The 19,935-nt window shown below is 41.0% G+C and overlaps 1 protein-coding gene across 8 annotated transcripts in view; it reads left to right on the forward strand.

Annotated features, from left to right (window-relative positions):
* Window positions 1–8,883: 8,883 nt before the first annotated feature.
* PDCD4 (programmed cell death 4) overlaps window positions 8,884–19,935 on the forward strand; it is a 28,851-nt gene continuing 17,799 nt past the window's right edge. The window contains exons 1-4 of one of the 8 annotated variants that reach the window (XM_077944923.1): window positions 8,911–9,726; window positions 12,955–13,039; window positions 13,202–13,306; window positions 18,680–18,982. In XM_077944923.1, coding sequence (XP_077801049.1) covers window positions 13,264–13,306; window positions 18,680–18,982 — 346 coding nt within the window. In that variant the 5' untranslated portion in view covers window positions 8,911–9,726; window positions 12,955–13,039; window positions 13,202–13,263. 8 annotated transcript variants of the gene reach the window in all.

Below are 19,935 nucleotides of genomic sequence, written 5' to 3' on the forward strand. Positions count from 1 at the left end.
CAAAGAGTTCTTAAGAGAAGGTTGCTTATAAGCGAAATCATTGCACCACGCAGTCTCCTGGAAGAAAATATGCATAATCGTGGAAAATGGCTATAAGCAGAATCTTAGACCAGATCTCAGCCAACTCACAGATCATATTGGATAGATTACAGCCCCAGAAAGAATCTGGGAAACGTTTTAAGTTCTACACCCTTGGAGCAGTCAAATTACCCAAAGTCATACATCCGATTAGTAGCACAACTAGGATCGGAATCCAAACCTCTTGCCTTCTAGTCCAGATCTCAGTCCATTGAATGTGTTTTCCAATATGTATTCCATAAGATGTTAATAGACAACATGTACAAAAGAGTGTTATGGTCAGATAAGAACAGCAAACATGGGGTTAAAGAAAATTGAATGGGTTACTAATGACAGAACTTCTCAGAGCCTTTAAAACACCATTATTTATTGTGATTTTCTAAGAGGGGAGATGATTAGCAGTTTTCCTAAATTTACTTCATCCTAAAACCCTTTTGTGGTAGAACATCTGTGGAGCATATTTTGAGAGACATCATGTAATACTTCCTCTCTTAAATAAGTTCAAGAGTTTTTTAAAGATATACTCATGGATAACAGGGCTGACTTTTGTTTAGGAAATGTTGGGAGGTTCGGCTTATATTTTTGGCCCACTGAAGTCATCATAATGGGAGGTAGGTGCCAGGCCTGACTAGAATTACTATTGGGTGTTCCAAGATGACAATCCATCTCTTTTTAGGACCACTGCTGTCTTAAAAACCAATTTTGTTTTGTTTTCCTACTGTTACTTTGAAGTACTTTGACACTGCACCTGTTTGACATACAGAGGAAAGGTAAGTCTGGTGGCCTCTCTTGATGAAACACTGTTGTATCAAACCCCTATCTACTCCAATGGGGATGGCACCAGAGTCAAGAGGAGGAAGAAGAGACCTAGAGCCAGCAAATGAGATATGGGGTTTGGCTGGGGGCTTACATACAGGAGACAGAGTCTAGTGGTGGTGGGCTGGACAGGATAACGGCATGGTGCAGTGATGGCTGGCTGGACAGGAGAACCACAACTGCTTGCAAAAGGCATGCAGTTTTTATATCATTTTCACTTAGCATCCTTTCCCTAATAACCTCCGCCTGGCAACCTTCACTCAACCCAAAACTCAGGACCTCAAGCCGCTGTACAGCCCATGTTTCAGAGGATGGTCTGGGAACTCAGATGTTCCTAATAGACAAGGAACGAATCTCCTGGTTGGCCACTTCCAGATTCCCTAGCTCGGAACACACATTCAGGTGCATTTGTCATACAGGTTCATTCTCAGGGTATGGCTTTAGTTATTACTATCAGATGCATTTACCATACAAACACCCAATCTGAAAATGGGCCCAAACGTAATAAGATGTAATAACATAAATGTAGTAATATACTCCAGATGTTCTTGATCTTTTCTGGGACATGATTCTTTTGGGGGTCTTATGGGAAAAAGTTATTGACCCATTGTGGCATCAAATGCATATTCATGATAAAACTCGCATAAAATTTTAGGGTGTTCTTGCACCCTCTGAAGCCAACCAATAAAGCACTGGGCTAGATTTACTGTCCTCAAAGAGGGCTCTCTGAAAACAAAACGTATCATAGACCTGTGTAACACAAGAAACGGTAGTAAGACTCTCAGTTGTCCGCTGAGCAGTTATTTTTTTTCTTTCTTTTGAACTCTTGGTTCTTGGAGGGTGGCCTGTTGTTTGCTAGTTCCTGTTTCGATGTTGGCTTTGTCAATTGTGCTGCTGAATGACTGTCAATCATGTTACTTCAACTGCAGAACTTGGGGACTTCCTGGAGCTGTTGTTTACAAATGCCAGTCCTAGTTTTTCTTTCTGGACGCTGTCCTCCTAGCTTTTTGGAAAGAAAAAAAAAAAAAAAAACAGGGCAGAAGGACAAGATACATGCAGAGAACCATATGGAAAAGGAAGGCAGCTGTTGGCAGTGGAATGAGGGCCTATGGCTCTGTCTGTGACTTGCTGGGAGCCGCACCACTTCTGTCTGGGCCTTGGTTTGCTCATTTGTTAACCGAGCAAATTGTCCTCACCGGGTCATCTCCTGGGACTTTCTTCTTTTCTCTGACCTTCCAGGGGGCTAAGCTTCATTTTTATTATACACATGTAATAACAAAAAGCAACATCTTTCTTGGGTTTCCCTTGTTTTCCTGTTGCCAGTACTTTCATTTATTTTTGCTCAAAATAAACAGAGGTTCGATTAGTTCCATTAATTAACTTCTACCCAGCATTTGTCTCTTGAGCCACCCCCCTCCCTCAACCCTGCATTATCCCTGCCCTTCTCTAGCCTTCTCTGTTTGTACTTCCTTGTAGATCTGGCTGTCTTAATCACAACCCAAGATCATTCATTTCATTTATTTTCCAGAATGAAAGTTCCTCATTTTTATACGAGGCTCTCTGGGCTCTATCTCCTTGTCTGGGAAGCAAGCCGACACTGCAGACATAGAGGGGAGGAGGGCACGATGGCAGCTATGTGCACTCAGGGCAGCTGGAGAAAAGAGGATTAATTCTGAGACATGTGAAGCCTAGCCCAGGACCCAGTGTTCCAGAAGAATGCAAATAAAGCCCCCAGAGATACAACTGGAGGAGCACTTCTCTACCCTGACTCAACACTATTAAATGCAGGGCGTGGCAGTTATAAAAACGCTGAAAAGCATCGGGTGGAATGGTCTGTGATTGCAAAAGTCTAATGAGCTGGAGTTTTCAAAGGCTTATAACTTAGGCCAAGTATAGGAGATGTGGTAAAATTTGTGTTTTGACGGGGGTTATGGTAGGGGAAAGATTTCTTGCTAGAGTTCCTCAACGTTAATTGAGCTTTTTTCTAAATCTCAGGTGGTAGGAGTGATTTGAGCGGGGGAAAACCCTACAAAAGACAAATGTACTAAGAAAATCTTTCGAAACCTGAATTGAGGAAATAAAATCTTAGTAGTCTTTCAGTTTTTCTTGGTACATACTACAGTAAAATATTGCATCTGTTTTTTGAACTATGCTTCACATTACTCTATGCTTGCTTTTTACCCCAGGAAAGACATGCTAGAAATGCCCCTGAAGGGTTTCTAAACATTGTAAAACCCTTACTACCCTTTCCCTCTCCCCACTTTCAGGCCCCTCAGATGGATTCATCTGATACCAGGAGCCTCTAGGGCTTAGAAATTTAGCTTTCAATCAAGAGGCATGTGAGGGAAAGTCCATCGCAGCCTGGGTGCCAGAAGGTCCGGATTCCCGGTCTGCACATTCCCTACAATGCTGGGCACTGAGATCTCATATGCACTTCTGGCTCAGCTACTAACTTAGCTGTGTGGCTGTAGGTGACTCACTTAACTTCTCCGGGTCTGTTTCTTCATTTGTAAAATAAAAGATTTGGACTACGGAATCCCCAAATTTCCTTTCAGGATAAAAGTCCCATGATTACCAGTGACCTGCTCAAGTTTCATTATTTCCCTCCTGTTTAAAGCACAGAATCTTGTCCACTTCATAGGGAGGTGGTAAGTCTATGCAAATGTGCGCAGTAAACCTTAAGGCAACACAAGTGTCAGCTGTCATCATTATTATAAGTATTCTTTATGCAGCTCTCTCTTCAAAACATGTTTTATGTCTTTTACCATTTGTGCTAAAGTGCAATTTCCGCCTTACAGGAATTCTCAAAATTCAGGCTTTGGTTTGACAAAAGGAGACGAGACATCAGTTCAGGTAGATGAAGTTGCTGCAAATGGCAGCAGCATCTAAAATTTCTTAGGAAGCAAGTGGGCTAAGACCTACTCTTACTCCCCAGAAAGACAAATTCTTCTCAATTTCACTTAGGGGCATGAATGTTGCTTATTAAGAAACAGAACTCTCAAATAAGACTTTACCCAAAGAATGAAAAAGCCTTGGAGAGTTCCAAAGGCAATAATAGTAAATCTAGGTGCTTATCTTTTGCCTTCAACTGTGCATTTTCAAGTACTTTACCCAAATTCATTCATTAGTGCTCCTAAACCCACACCAGCCATCACTTTGCCTTTGGGATGGAGGGAGGTGATATTATCTGAGCTGTGCATTAGGAGAAAGCCCCTGGGTTGACAGTCCCTCTGTCCACACCCAGTGGAATCCTCTCCTGCCAACAGTGGCAAACTCCTTTCTTTGTTTGTTTTGAGGTGGAGTCTCTCTCTGTCGCCCAGGCTGGAGTGCAATAGCGCTCTCAGCTCACTGCAACCTTCGCCTCCTGGGTTCAAGAGATTCTCCTGCCTCAGCCTCCCGAATAGCTGGGACTACAGGCATGCACCACCATGCCCAGCTATTTTTTTTTTTTTTTTTGTATTTTTAGTAGAGATGGGGTTTCATCGTGTTGGTCAGGCTGGTCTTGAACTCCTGGCCTCAAATGATCCTCCCACCTTAGCCTCCTAAAGTGCTGGGATTACAGGCATGAGCCACCGCACCCAGTCAGCAAACTCTTATCTCTTGTTCTCCATTCCCAGGACTCCCATGGTACCAACTCAGTACCTTGCTCAGCATCCCACGGTATTAGAACTGAATGACTGCTTATGAACTCCCTGCGGTGGGCACCTCCTTCTTTTACAGCACAGAAAATCGAAGCATTCAATTCACCCAGGGAGAGGAAGGGAAACACCCAAAGCAACACAGCTAGTTAGGGACAGGGTCACTACCTTGTCTTGAGAGGCAAAAAATAGAAACTATCTCCCACCCTCTCCCCTAACAAAACCAAACACTTGCACCCCTCCAAGTATCTCAATATTGCTTAAGCCTGAGTAGTACGGGAAAATGAGGTATATAACGTTTATCTGCTCACACAGCACAGAGCTTCTGTTGCCATCTCTGAACAGCTGTCTTGTTCTGGGCAACTGTGATCTCCCTTCCTCTCCTAAACTCTTGGAATGAATCATTCTCAAGGGAAATGGAAGTTGCAATTCCATTATTCTGTATAGAGTGAGTTCAGGGGAAGGACCCTCTCCTTTTCTGTCATCTAATAGCTAAATTAACATAAGCCCATAGGCACAGGGATTCAGGTAACAGAAACCTAGTTTGTGACAATTACAACGTGAAATGAAAATGTACGTTGTGGCCCAGAAGCCTGGGCAGCTCTAGGCTTCAGATATTACCTACCCTAAAGTAGTACAATGCCTTTTACCAAGAACATAGCTGAATCAACTGTGCTTTTCACAGAATAGGCACACACCAAAATATTTCTGGATTGATTTGGTAGGCAAAAATTCTTGGCACTTGGATACTTTTCTATTTTCAGCTTATTCTTAAAAACATTTTTTTTTTTTTAAATGTTTAGCTGCAAAGGCACAGGTGACTAGTGTTCAACACAGTTGGAAGGAATGTTGGTGATAGTGGCTATCATCCATATTTCCCAAGTTGGTTTCTAAGTAACACTGCTTCTGGGGTATCTTGAGAAAAAAATGTTCTGTGTTCAAACAAGGTAGGAAGCATTACTAATCTTCCTACCTTGGTCTCCCAAGATGCTAAAGGCACATAGTTTATTAAAAACACTGAGAAGGCCGGGCACGGTGGCTCATGCCTGTAATCCCAGCACTTTGGGAGGCCGAGGCGGGCAGATCACTTGAGATCAGGAGTTCGAGACCAGCCTGGCCAACATGGTGAAACCCCATCTCTACTAAAAATGTAAAAATTAGCCAGGCGTGGTGGCAGGCGCCTAGAATCCCAGCTACTGGGGAGGCTGAGGCAGGAGAATCACTTGAACCCGGAAGGCAGAGGTTGTAGTGAGCCAAGATAGTGCCATTGCACTCCAGCCTGGGCGACAAGAGCAAAACTCCATCTCAAAAAACAAACAAACAAAACACTGAGAAGAGTTGTGGGTAAAGAAACAGTTTTATCTTTGTTTAAACGAGTTATTTCCAAGAGCATTTGACCATGGAACAATCCCTCCCGCATTTTTTTTGCATGATATCAAAGTTCCACAAAATTCGTGTTCTTTGGAAAATACTTTGGGAATTAGTGATTGAGCCCAATTTCTGAATTTTATTGGTAAAGAAAAAGGTCCTGAGAGGGACTGAAGTTCTTACAGGAAGTTAGTGGGGGAGGTAGGGCTACAACCCCATTTCCTGAGTGTCTGGCCCAACCTTGTCAACCACACGCAAATATGGCAGCATTCTCAAAGGTGGGTTCTGGGATCCCCATGATCCGCCCCCAGCCATCATGGGTACTGCTTGAGATAATATGCAAAAAGGACACGAACATTTTCCTCCCTAATGGGTCCTTTGGGGGCAATTTGCTAAAACATAACAGGTTGTTTTAGATGCTTTGTAAAATTGGTAATCATATTCCATTCTTTCCTTATCTCATAGATCTTGGGATGCTTATCCAACACAGCCTGATTATGCTATAGGTGCTGAGTAAGTACATTCAATGAATGACTAAATGGAAGACAGGGAGGAAGAAGGAAAGGGTTGGGAACTGAAAGGAATGAGAAGAGAAAAAATGTGGAGAAAGAGAAGGATGGTAACAAAGGACCAGCCGTCACTGATCAGTAGAGTATAGGTGAGAGAGGGGAAAGGAGACAGCTGCAGATAATGGAAAAAAACAAACTGAGGTCTGGGAAGCTCTGATTTTAAAAAGTGAACATGAATTATGAGACTAATTCAGATACTGGCCAGGCCAGGAGGCCACTGCCCAGGAGATGAGGATGACCACCAACTGCTGAGAATCTTTGTAAACTCAAATCAAGGTGTATTTTGCACAGGCACAATAAATGAACAAGGTATCTTAAGTACTACAATAACGGGTGAGTGGGTCATGCACAGTGGCTCACGCCTGTAATCCCAGCACTTTGGGAGGCCGAGGCAGGCAGATCCCTTGAGCTCAGGAATTCAAGAGAAGCCTAGGCAACATGGCAAAACCCCGTCTCCACTGAAAGTACAAAAAACTAGCTGGGTGTTGTGGCACACGCCTGTAGTCTCAGCTACTTGGAAGGCTGAGGTGGGAGGATGGCTGAAGCCCGATAGGTCCAGGCTGCAGTGCGCAGAGATTGCACCACTGCTTTCCAGCCTGGGCAACAGGGCAAGACCCTGTCTCAACAACAACAACAAAACCCAGATGAGTAAGACACAGGTCTTCCCCTAAACAAGGTTACAGTCTAATGGGCAGAAGGGCTAGACAGGGACTCAGATAAAATAATGCCAGGTAGAATGTGATCAGTGCCTCTGGAGGTGTGACAAGCCAATACGGTGAAGAACCAGGGGCAGGAAGATCATATCAAATCACGAGGCTCCAGAAAAACTACCAGCGTCCAGGAATGGTGGCTCACGCTTGTAATCTCAACGCTTTGGGAGGCTCAGGTGGGCTGATTGCTTGAGCCCAGGAGTTCAAGACCAGCCTGGACGACATGATGAAACCCCGTGCATACAGAAAATACAAAAATTAGCTAGGCATAGTGAGGGGCACCTGTAGTCCCAGTTACTCAGGAGGCTGAGGTGAGAGGATCGCTTGAACCAGGGAGGTTGAGGGAGGTCGAGACAGCAGTGAGCTGTGATCATGCCACTGCATTCTCCTGGGCTACAGGGCAAGCCCCTGCCTCAATTAAATAAAACAACAACAACAACAAAATAAAAAACTACTAGGGAGGGCCATGAGGCACAGAAGGATTGCACCAGGCAGAGATAGGAGATGAGAAGAGAGACATTTCAAGGTGATATATAAAGAATTACCAGGGGTTGAGGAGGCATATAGGGATATGTGTGGAGACACAGCTTGAAAGTCTTTAAGTCACATTGTGGAGCCTTGAACGACCGACCGTGGCGCTGACACTCAAGAGAGGCAGTGGGAAGCCAGTGAAGGTTTGTGTGTGTGTGTGTGCGTGCGCGCGCGCGCGCGCGTGTGCAGAGAAATAGCAGCATTAGAGATGATTCCCAGGCAGGGTGACTGGGCAGCCAAGGGAAGGCGCTGGCCTGCGCGGGATGAGGCAGTTGGGTTCTGGAGGGACCAAGCAATCATTCAGGTGCTGCCCATCAGACAACTGAAAAATCTTATGAGAGGTAGTGGCTAAGTCCCCTCCTGGGAGCACAGAGGAAGCATAAGGTTCTGGTTATCACCCTCAGGGGACCGTGACGTTGAAATAAGGACAGGACCAGGCAAAACGAATGCAGCCAAGAGGAAAAGTCAGAGAGAACAGCGAGGGGAGGTGGAAGTTTCAATAGAGAAATTGTAGCCATGGCTGAGATTCCCAGCACCGGAGTCCGGAATTAGTGCGTTTGAACGCCAGAGGCTTGGCAAGTCATGATTAGCAAAGGGACTTCAAAGAGTTTTGGGGCCTGTTTTATATCTGTGAAATGGGAATTATTTCTATCTCAAAGGTTTGAGGGGATTCGCTGAGAGAAACTTCTTAGCATGAGATCTGCAGAAACTAGAAGTCATGGAGAAAGCAGGGGCCAGAGGGAGGAGGAATCGGGCAGGCTGATCACTTGGAGTGTTCGCCTGAGTGTCTAGAAATGGAGGCAGCGACGTCAGGAAGCTCAAAACCTGTGCTTCAGCCCAGTTTGCAGAACGCCCTGTGAGGAGAATGGGTGAGCTGGGACTAGGCAGCTTCATCCTCGTTCCCATCCCCCAGCACTGCCCTTTTCCCGACGCTCCCATCTCGCCACGCTTCCCAACACACCCCCACCCTGGCTTCCCGCTCCGCTCCCGCTCCAGCCAGTCCCAGGAACCACAAGCGCATGCGCCCTCCGCGCCCCTCCCCAACTTTCCACGTTTCACTCCTCTCCCCTTTCCGCCTCAGCTCCGGCTCCACCGCCACGATTGGCCAGCCGACCACCCGGCCTTGGCCAATAAGCGCCGCCCTCTCGCCCCCGTGTTACTGGGTAGAAGAAAACAAAAACAAACAGAGCGAGAGGGGCCAGAGACTCTCCGAGGCGGCGGCAGAGCCAGAAGAGCGGGGTCGGGGCCGGCTGACCAGGGACCTGGGCGAGCAGCGGCAGGGGCCGGAGGGGTCAGTACCAGTAGGCGCGGCTCACACGCTCGGGAAGACTGCGCCCTCTCCCCCATCCCCCCTCGGAGGCAGCCGCACGATGGGAGGGGGCGGGGGCGTGGGGGCCGCGGCCCTGTCAGGTCCGGGCCAGCGGTGCGGGGCCCCGGCTGCCTCCTCGTAGCCCCATAGGTCCAGCCGCGCCCGCCCCAACGCCCCGGACTGCGCGCAGCCGGCCCGGTTCCCTCTTTCTGGGCCCAGCCTGGAGCGTGGTGGCGCGGGCCCGCCCCCTCCCGGAGCCCTCTTCCCACTGAGAGGGGCGCGCGGGACGCTTGCCCTCGAAGGTCTCCCTCAACCCCCCTCCCGCTCTGGCGGAGGTTGAATTCAGGGGCCGGGATTGGAAGGCGTGTTTCCGGCTGGACTGAAATCCTGTGAGGAAGATTCGCGCCCTCCCCGCCCCCTGCTCTCCCTGGGAATTCTCTGAAGATGCGCCCCCCTGCTCGGCGTGACCCTGGAGCTCCGTTCCTGGCCCCGGCCCAGCCCCTTCCGGGGGCCGACCCGGGCTGGGGACTTCGGGGGTCCTGGCCTGAGCCCGCTGCGGGAGAAAGGGTCCGGCCGCTGTGGGGAGGGACCGCGCGCTAGCCTCACTGGGGGGGCCCTAGGAGGCGAACACGTGCCCGCCGCCCGAGCCCCGCGCGAACTTCGCCGAGCCAGTCCTCCGGCAAAGGGTCTCTTTTTTTTTAGTTCAGGTAAAATATAATCTCCCAGAGAAAACAAAGCTGGGAAGGGAGCCCCCTTTCTGTGAAACGCATGCCGTCTGCTGCATTTGTCAGTTTGATGCTGTAACGTACATGGAGTTTTGCAAGAGCTTCAAAACTGTCTGCAGACGTCAATGTCGCCCACCTACCCCTTGTGAGAACTCGCTACCTAGCCAGCGACTGTGTAGTGTCTACAAATGATGAAAACGATCAGAAATGCGACTACATGTCTGGCAAAAAAGGGTTTCCCTTGTTTTTTAACTTGTATTTTTACTTTAATTTTTATGATTTTGATAACGTGACTTTTTTTGGGAAACCACCAAGTGCTTTTTAAGCAAGGAGTTACTGGCATTTATACCCTTAATATTCCTTCATTATAGGCTTATTGAATACCTTAATATTTCAGTAAGTGTCTTGGAATTATAATTGATTGGCTTTTTCTGTGGTACTAATGTGAAAGGAAAAATAATTGTTAGGACTGCAAAAATAAATGCCACTTGAATATTATCTGTAGTGCTCACTTTTGCATTACTGTAGTAGAATGCTTTTAGCTGGTTTTAAGCTGCTAATTAGCTGTTTGTAGCCGGAGAATGAATACAAGTAATCCTAGTTAATAAATGGCCAAAGCTTGACTCCCCAAAATGCCAGAGCAATTTATGAGGTATAGTTCAGGAAATACATATATATTTCGTGGGAGAGTGGAGGGTCTATCTCTTAGGGAATGTTTTGGCAATTGAATACTTCCGATTGCTTGTTTCATGTAACACTGAAGAAAAGGACAGTGTTTAATGTCAGCCTTCATTTTCTTCTAACTTGTATGTATAGTTTTCTCATCGAAAAATCATTTTTGTAGGTTAGTATGAAGGAAATAGGGTTTGGATTTTTTGCTTTATATTTTCTTGTTTGGGCCAAGTAAGGGTGGTTAAATAAATTGAAAAAAATCCTACTACTTTAAAGAGAAGAAAAACGTAGAACATGTCTTATGCTTATCTAAACTCTTAAAACGTGTTTGTTGCTCTCAAATATGACTTGAGTTCTTGATCAGGTTATCATTGCCTAACGACACAGGACTATTAAGATAACTTTGTTTTTATCTTAATAAAAGAGATGATAGTCATTTCCTGACAGTTTTCTTTGTTTGACGGAATGCCTTCTGTATAATAGTTTAAAATAATTATTTTTAGTGTTTGGAAAACAGCATTTAAAAGTTTGATTTAACAGCAGAAGTCTGTTTTAATAAGCTTCTGGTAACCCTTGAAAATAATCTTCCTGTGGGTTATTAAAATCTTGGATTGAACTTGTGCAAACAGTACTGGATTTGGAAGGTCTGAATTCTCGTCCTGGCTGTTTCACTAAGCAGCTGGCTGTCGTTGGACATATCACCTATCCTCTCTGAATCTGTTTAGTTGTGTGTAAGGTGGAATACTTACCTGAAGATTGTTCTGTAAGGTACATTAAATAATACATGTACAATTCTTTTTGAATTGTAAAGGGCTTTATAAACATTAGTTATAATCATTTCACTTATTGGGCTCTGCAGAAAATATTCTCTCAAAGGTTATGCTTTCATCAAGAATGAAAAAGACTTTGTAATGGAACTCTAAAAAACTGAAACACATATGACATTATTCCTTTCCTATATGTAATTCATGCATGGAATTAAAACAGAATGTAGCCTTTTCAGCCATGAAGGATGCTGAATGTTTAGATTTGCAAATCATTTTTGTTCATGTATTTATATGAATCTCTACATATTTTTAAGATTTTTTTTCATATCTAAAGTTGGCGGGAGTTGTATTAAAAAGTGATTTTAAAGATTCACATTATTTTATTCTAAATAGAATTAGAGAATGATTTCACCGTTTTGTTAAGTTCCCAAGCAATATGATAGCATGTTAGTCTGAGGATTATGCCATAGCAAGAAGCTTATAGGCCGGGTAGTGGCTCACGCCTGTAATCCCAGCACTTTGGGAGGCCGAGGCGGGCGGATCATGAGGTCAGGAGATCGAGACCATCCTGGCTAACACGGTGAAACCCCGTCTCTACTAAAAATACAAAAAATTAGTTGGGCGGGGTGGTTGGCACCTGTAGTGCCAGCCACTCAGGAGGCTGAGGCAGGAGAATGGTGTGAACCTGGGAGGCGGAGCTTGCAGTGAGCCAGAGATCACACCACTGCACTCTAGCCTGGGCAACAGAGCAAGACTCCATCTCAAAAAAAAAAAAAAAAACCTTACAATTTTAACACAAGGTCCATTTGTTTTTGCTTTGCAAAATAGTACCCTTTTCTGAAGAAAAGGGCTATAAACTTGTGTTAGCAAATAATAGTATATAATGTGGAATTTAAAAGTCAGTTTCACCTTTGAGTCCCAGGAGGCTCTGCATATATCATTGTTATCCTTAAATGACATCTAACAGTAGGTTACGTTATATGGAAAAAAATGTGCTTTTCTGTAATTATTAGGCATTTCCATTAATTTGTGCATTTTATATCTCTGAAGAGCACACTGCTAGCAGCCTGATTGTAAATGACTGGAAGGACTTATAACCAACCTATGTGACTTAAACATACACTTAAGTACTCTAAACCACTATTTAAAAAATACTTCTAGAGAGATTCTGAAATCTTAATTTGGTTGCACTTTTTCTGGTAATATATTTTTTGAAAACTATTTTGATATTTCTTTCATATAACATTGGATCTGTATCACTAAGTTAATTGTCTAAAAGGTAACTGATTTCATCAAACCTTCCAGGATTAATAATTTTTAAGCCATTTTGAAACTGAGGCCTAAAATACTGAGATGCTTATCTTGTTGTACTTACTCCTTTCTGAAATGATCAGATTTTTAAAAAATGGATTTCTCATATAAGTAATATTATCAAAAAAGCTGATTTTAAAAGTTTCTCCCAATCTCAAAGTCTTATTCTGGTAATTATAGACCTAGGTAATGAGTGGCAGATATATCTGCCTTTCAGATATGCCGTAATGTGAAAAATAACACAGTCATGTGATATTCTTTATTAACTAAAACTGTGTTGTTTTTATTTTGGAGTAGTTCTCATAATTCATTGGTAGGGAACTATCCAGTATTTATATTCCTATATATGTATATCAGATTAATTTTGAGGCTTAGTATTCCTAAAAGATTTGGATGTGTGTATTTTTTTTAACTTGACATAACCACATATCGCAAACATATCTTTTAATTCCAATTAAAGGGGTGCTTTGGCACATGCTGAAATCTGGAATTTTTTTTGACTTAGATAAATTTATCAAGAAGATTGGAACCAAATGTTAATTAGGGTAAGTTGTCTTTGAAAGTAAAGTGAACTCTTTTATTTAATGGAATTATGTTTTTTTTTGTTGTTTGTTTGTTTTTACAGTGTGCTTAAGTAAGTTTAATTCAGCTTAATTACATCAGTTTAAAAGATGTTGAAGCTTTCTTTTTTTGTTTTAAAAAAACAGATTCTGAAGGAAGACTTCCATTTGGTAATTTGTTTAATCAGTGCAAGTGAAATTAAGGAAAAATGGATGTAGAAAGTGAGCAGATACTGAATGTAAACCCTGCAGGTAAGTAAGAATTTCCTTTTTTTTTTTTTTCTTTTTTTCTTCGTCTTGGGATGAGATCTTGCTCTGTCACCCAGGTTGGAGTGCAGTGGTGTGATCATGGCTCGCTGCAGTTTCCACTTTCCTAGGCTTAAGAGATCCTCCCCTATCTCAGCTTCCTCAGCAGCTGGGACAACAGGCATGTGCCACCACACCAGGCTAATTTTTTATTTTTTGTAGAGAGAGAATTTCACTATGTTGCCCGGGCTGAATATCTTGAACCTTGACTATGTTGTGAGTAAGCTTCAGACCATTCCATATTTTATAAAAACATGATAGAAAAACTATCTTTAAATACTGCTTTATTCATGCTATAAGAAAACGGGCTATATTATTTTTAAAGTCAGGTTTGTGATTTTTATTTTCATGGGAATTCATTACACGTCCTATTTTTCTGCGTATCCTTTCACATTCCACACATTCCTATCCTGAATTATGTAGTACAGAACAGAGAAGAATAGTGAGCCTGCTTATTTTCACATGGGCTAGTTAGTGATTTCTATAATATTAACTTACTGGTATCTTTTGATATCTTTCTTAACGAATAATTTTTATATTCTGAATTACCTAGGGTATTTTCCCTAATTCTCCATGGTGCTTCAATAGTATGTTATTATCATAAAAATGAACAAAGTTTTGTGGACTAGATGACCAAATGTGAGTAGCTCAAGACGATTTGAAATGTATTTATAGTTTTCAAAATCATCTCCCCAAAAAGGTAATTAGAATTGTATAATATCTGAATAGTGAGAACAGTTCATATTGGTATACTTTAGATAATTCTTTGCCTTATAATTTTATTAATATTGAAAGCTGTGTATTTTCTGTCATTTTAAGTGTATTTCATTACTACATCTTTATTTCTTCAATGACAACTCACTATTGTTTACAACATACATAGTTTTCTTTGATCTGAACAAACATGTTGAATTTGAAGCTTCTTTACCATTGTTTATTTACAGATCTTTTTAAAGTGTGGTAAAAAATTGAAAAAATTTTTATGTAATTAATGATCATTTCTGTGCTGCTATGTACAGAAGCTGTATGAGTATGCTTTAGGGTTATAAATGGGTAATATATACCTACTTAATTGAGATGGGGATGGTAATAGAGTTTAAGAATATATTTTACATATAGGTAATTGCTACTTTTCTGCACTGTCCAGTATAGTAACCACTAGCTACATGTGATTATTATTACTCCTGGGCTCAAGTGATCCTCCCTCTTCAGCCTCCTCAGTAGCTGGATTACAGGTGTGTGCACCACTGCGCTTCGCCACATGTGTTTGTTGAGTACTTGAAATGTGGCTACTCTGAGTTGAGATGAAGGTCAACTATCTCAATAATTTTTTACATTGCTTGCATGTTGAGATGATATTATGGTTATATTAGATTAAATAAAATTTATTTAAATTAATTTCACCTGGTTTTACTTTTTAATGTGGTTACTGGAAAATTTAAAATTTCTTATGTGACTTGCATTCTATTTCTATTAGAAATAGAAACATAGCTTTAAAATGTATACTTTTTGTTCCTAACTATAATAAGACCTAGTTTTAACCCTGTTCTTGGTGCTTCTGTCCAGCACTGCCTTAAAATAAAAAACTTGTTCTTCAATATTTGGATAGGCGTAAGACAGACCCTCTTTGTAGTAAGTTCTTTCCATAGCAATCCAAGTCACACTCTTACTCTTTTACTTGGAGGAAGTAGGTTATTTATTCTGACCTTCAGTTTCTTAGTGTATAAAATTGGGATATAAACACCCTCTGTATAGATTTATAATTAGGATTTAGTGAGATACTGTATATGTGTGTTAAGTCTGTGAAGCACATAGTAGGTATGTAATACATGAAAATGTGGTAATATTCTAATTATGCCACTCATTGGACACCACTAATTGAAAATGTGATTTTCGGGTGCTGTGGTCATATACAATTAGAGTGGTTACTATTGAGATGTCAGAATTCAGAAAGAGGGAATTAGTACACAATAGAAAACAGTTTTGAAGTCATCACATTCTGTACTCAGGTTATCATTTTAATTTTGGTTTTCTTAAAGTCAGCTCAATAGGGGCTATGGAACTCCAACACTTAGGTTAGTATGAATAACAAAATATAAAGCAATTAATATAAACATAGGTTAAAAATTATAAGGTCAAATATATAAATTATACTGAGAGAGAATGTTTACTGCTGCAGAGACATAAACATACTTGAAAGAATATTAAAATGGTTGAAGAAAAGAAAACTTGATTATGGGAAATAGATACATTTAAATTGAATACTCCAAGGGACAGTTTAAGACATTTTATTATAGTTCTGAGTCCTGTGTCTTCTGGACTAGTTTTGTGGTTCACCTTAATAGTGCAACGATGAAAGCGCTATGTTACAGGTAGATATTTAATGTTTTTCTCAACCATCCACTCTTACATGAAAATGTCATCTAATTTATCTGATCCTGGTCTTTCTGCCCCTTCTACTTAATCATTTTTGTTTATCTCTCTTTACTTTCACTCCCTTGTCCATTTTTCTTTAGCTGTCAATACTCTGCGATATTCCAGTTTTGTATTTTCTGTAGTTATAGTCATATGGGATTAAAAATATGGGTTTGAATCCTAGCCATAATCCTTTCTAGATATGTAACTTCTTGTGAAACACATTCCTTCTGTAAAATGAGGATAAACAGTTTCTTTCTACAGCTTTTGAGGCTTACAGACCACATATGTAAAGTGCCTAGCATAGAACCTGGTATCTAATAGGTACCATGTAGTGTGGAACCTGGAATCTAATAGTTGACAATAGTAGTGGTAATGATGAAAGAAACAGTACTACGGCTGCTTCCACTAAGACTGTAATTACTGCTGATGGTTGTGATGATGTCCCAAACACACCATCCTAACACCGGCTTCTCACCAGTTCGAAAACTTTTAAGGCATTGTTCCACTTCTCTTTAATCGTAGATACATTCTGCTTAAAAGCCTTTATTATTTTCTTTAAAAGTATAACATTATTATTTTCCCACAGTTACTACCCTTGCTCTTTACCAGTTAGCTTGTGACTGAATTACTGAAACATTTTCTTAGTGGTTTCCCACTTTATACATACTCTTTTTGTAATATACTCAATATTCTTCTGCCAAATGAATCCCTCCCATCTCCTTCCTATGATATCTAACTTAAGCTCTGACAATTTTAGTGTGGGAGTAGTTAGCAGTGATTCTGGTGAGGTAAGCAAGGGCAAGATCAAGTTACAAGGTAAAGAGTTTACATTTTGCCCAGCTGCGGTGGCTCACGCCTGTAATCCCAGCACTTGGGGAGACCGAGGCGGGCGGATCACGAGGTCAGGAGATCAAGACCATCCTGGCTAACACAGTGAAACCCTGTCTCTGCTAACAACACAAAAAAATTTGCCGGGCGTGGTGGCGGGAGCCTGTAGTCCCAGCTACTTGGGAGGGAGAGGCAGGAGAATGGCGTGAACCTGGGAGGCGGAGCTTGCAGTGAGCTGAGATTGTGCCACTGCACTCCAGCCTGGGCGACAGAGCGAGACTCCGTCTCAAAAAAAAAAAAAAAGAGTTTACATGTTTTGTGACATAATGGGATTACTTTTAAAGGATCTTCAGTGAGGGCATGCATGAGAAAATCAGCCTTCATTCAGTATAGTTTGAAGACTGCAGGCAGGGAGACTACTTAGGAGACTAGTGAAAAAATTTGGCTCTAATAGATGATTTTGTTTACAATAAAACATTCCCACCTTCCTAAGTATGTCAAGAATTGTAAAGATTTAAACACATGTAGGCTTTTTATAGGTTGATGAAAATTTTTGGTTTGAATATATCTTAAAACGTTAAAGTCCATGCACATAGACCTGACATGTTATAATTATCTTTAGGCATATAGAAAATGATTTGAGTGATTCAGCTCTGATTTGAGTTAACAATAATGAACAAAACTCTGGCCCAGTGGTAGCTAATTCAGTAGCCTTTCTGACTTAAAGAGCTTTCAGGGCAAAGCCAAGTGCCTCCACTTGATCTCCATCGAATTTGAGTATGAAGGACACTCTGCTAGGTGATGGGGATACAGAGAAGGACATACAGTCTAGTTGTGGTTTCTCATTTGAAGCGTATGACTTAGTTGGAAGAAAAAGACTGTTATATAAAAAGAAAGTGCTTTCCATGACGTGTTGAATGAATAGTATGTGAGCAATTAGTGTTACTGTAGCTAGAGTTGTAAGGGAAGTTTTAATGGAGGGAGTAAGACTTGGGCTATATCCTAAAGGATTTTGATAACTGAAAATAACAATGAGGGTGACATTCTAAGTAGGGGAACCACTGGAAACTCCAGTATGTTGATCTCTTTTAGAAGAATCAATTTTATATAGGCTGGAAGATTTTCAGGATGGTAAGTAATATGAGAACAGTTTAGGGAGATGAATTAGGACTTTGAGATGATGGCTTTTCTTGAAAGCAAACTTTATCTTGAGGCAGTAAAGCACCAGCAGTTCAGCTTAACAATCATATGGATTATTTGCTAAATTCCTTTCGTTCTTTTTTGGATTACTAATAGATCTTAAGTATTTATACCTAGTTACGGGATGTTTGGCAAATCATTTAAACATTCTCAGCCTTAGTTTCCTTATCTGTCCTCAATGTTATAATAACTAACTGCCAAACTTGTGCATAAATAAATGATAGAGTGTCTAGTACAGTGCCTGATAAATAATAGTAGGCATTCTATAAATATTAGTTTGTGTCTCTTCTCAAGATGCTTTGTCTTTTCTTAATATCTCCAATTGCTTAACTCTTAGCTCATAAAAGTCTAAGGGTTTTATATTTGGTGTTGCTGTTAGCATAGATTTTATGATCTAAACACGTGAAATAACATGCTTCTTTTGGTAAACTGTTAAAATTCAGTGCCTTGGTTTACTTTCCTTGATAATGTGAAAAATAATCTTATTTAGTTGTTGTTTATTAGATTGAAGTAGATGAAATTCCCAATATGCGACTGTAATTTACCCACAAAAATGGTCGTGTCATGTGATTCAACCTAATCTAACTTACCACTATGTCTGTAAAACAGTAGATACTTAAAATACTTAGAATTTTCTTTCACCCCGTCTCTACTAAAATACAAAAAAAAAAAATTAGCCGGGCGTGGTGGCGGGCGCCTGTAGTCCCAGCCACTTGGGAGGCTGAGGCAGGAGAATGGCGTGAACCCGGGAGGCGGAGCTTGCAGTGAGCTGAGATCCGGCCACTGCACTCCAGCCTGGGCGACAGAGCGAGACTCCGTCTCAAAAAAAAAAAAAAAAAAAAAGAATTTTCTTTCTTCATTTTTCTCTTTAAGATCCTGATAATTTAAGTGACTGTCTCTTTTCTGGTGATGAAGAAAACCCTGGGACTGAGGAAATAAAGAATGAAATAAATGGAAATTGGATTTCAGCATCCTCCATTAATGAAGCTAGAATTAATGCCAAGGCAAAAAGACGACTAAGGAAAAACTCATCCCGGGACTCTGGCAGAGGCGATTCGGTCAGCGACAATGGGAGTGATGCCCTTAGAAGTGGAGTAACTGTGCCAACCAGTCCAAAGGGAAGGTTGCTGGATAGGCGATCCAGATCTGGGAAAGGAAGGGGACTACCAAAGAAAGGTTGGTATATATCATGTCCAACAAATGGAAGATAAACAAGTGGAAAAAAATTGTCTGGTTCTTGTACTACAATTTCCTTGTTCTAGGAATGAGAGAAATTAAAACAGTGATAATATAAGGCTTTACAGTTTGTATATATTTTTACTTAGTAATAAGGTGAGGACCATCTCACTTTTTCTTTAGGTTGATCTTTTTTCTTGTTTGAGTAGATTTAATTTTCTTTAGCAAAATGTTAACGGTTTATTTCCAGCAAAATATGCACTGATGTTTTTCACTGTTACGAGTTTTGCATATGTTCTTTAAGTTTGAAAGGAGTCAGAAATCCATCATACTTATTTAATTAATATAATTATGTTCATTACTACTACTAGTAAACATAAATTTGATTGATAACATCTGGATCTGAATTTTAATGTTTTCCGAGATCTGGTTGTGAGTTCTCATTAGCTCTTTATTTTGGGTTCTGTAGTGCATTGGTCTGTTTCACTGCTGTATCTCTAGTACCTGAAATAGTGACTAGCACATCATAGACAAATATTTGTTGATTAAGAGTTTTCTGATGATTTCATCATCTTTTGAATGGTGGGAACTTCAATTTATAGTGTAGGTTTCTTGTAAAATGTTTTTGTGGTGTCAAAAATTATTTTTGTTGAATGGCTCTGCAATCATGGTTTATATCAAAATGAAACCTGGTTATCAGATTCTGTTTTGGTCTGATGGCAAGGATATAGTTGGTACAAAATAAAACCCTCCAAAAACAGAAATGTTGGTGACATTGTAAAGATTCTTTAAAAAATAATGTAGTGCATTGGTCCTTAAAACATTTCAGTAAGTTGATGTAGAAAAGCAACTTCGAAAATTGGAATTGTTAAGCTTCTATTGGTTGTTTTGTATTTAGAAAATAGAATTTTCAGGGCTGTTAATGCTTAAAAGCAATTAGTATTGTTTTCTAT

Source organism: Macaca mulatta, chromosome 9 (genome assembly GCF_049350105.2).
Source record: "Macaca mulatta isolate MMU2019108-1 chromosome 9, T2T-MMU8v2.0, whole genome shotgun sequence".
NCBI classification, from domain to species: Eukaryota; Metazoa; Chordata; class Mammalia; order Primates; family Cercopithecidae; genus Macaca; species Macaca mulatta.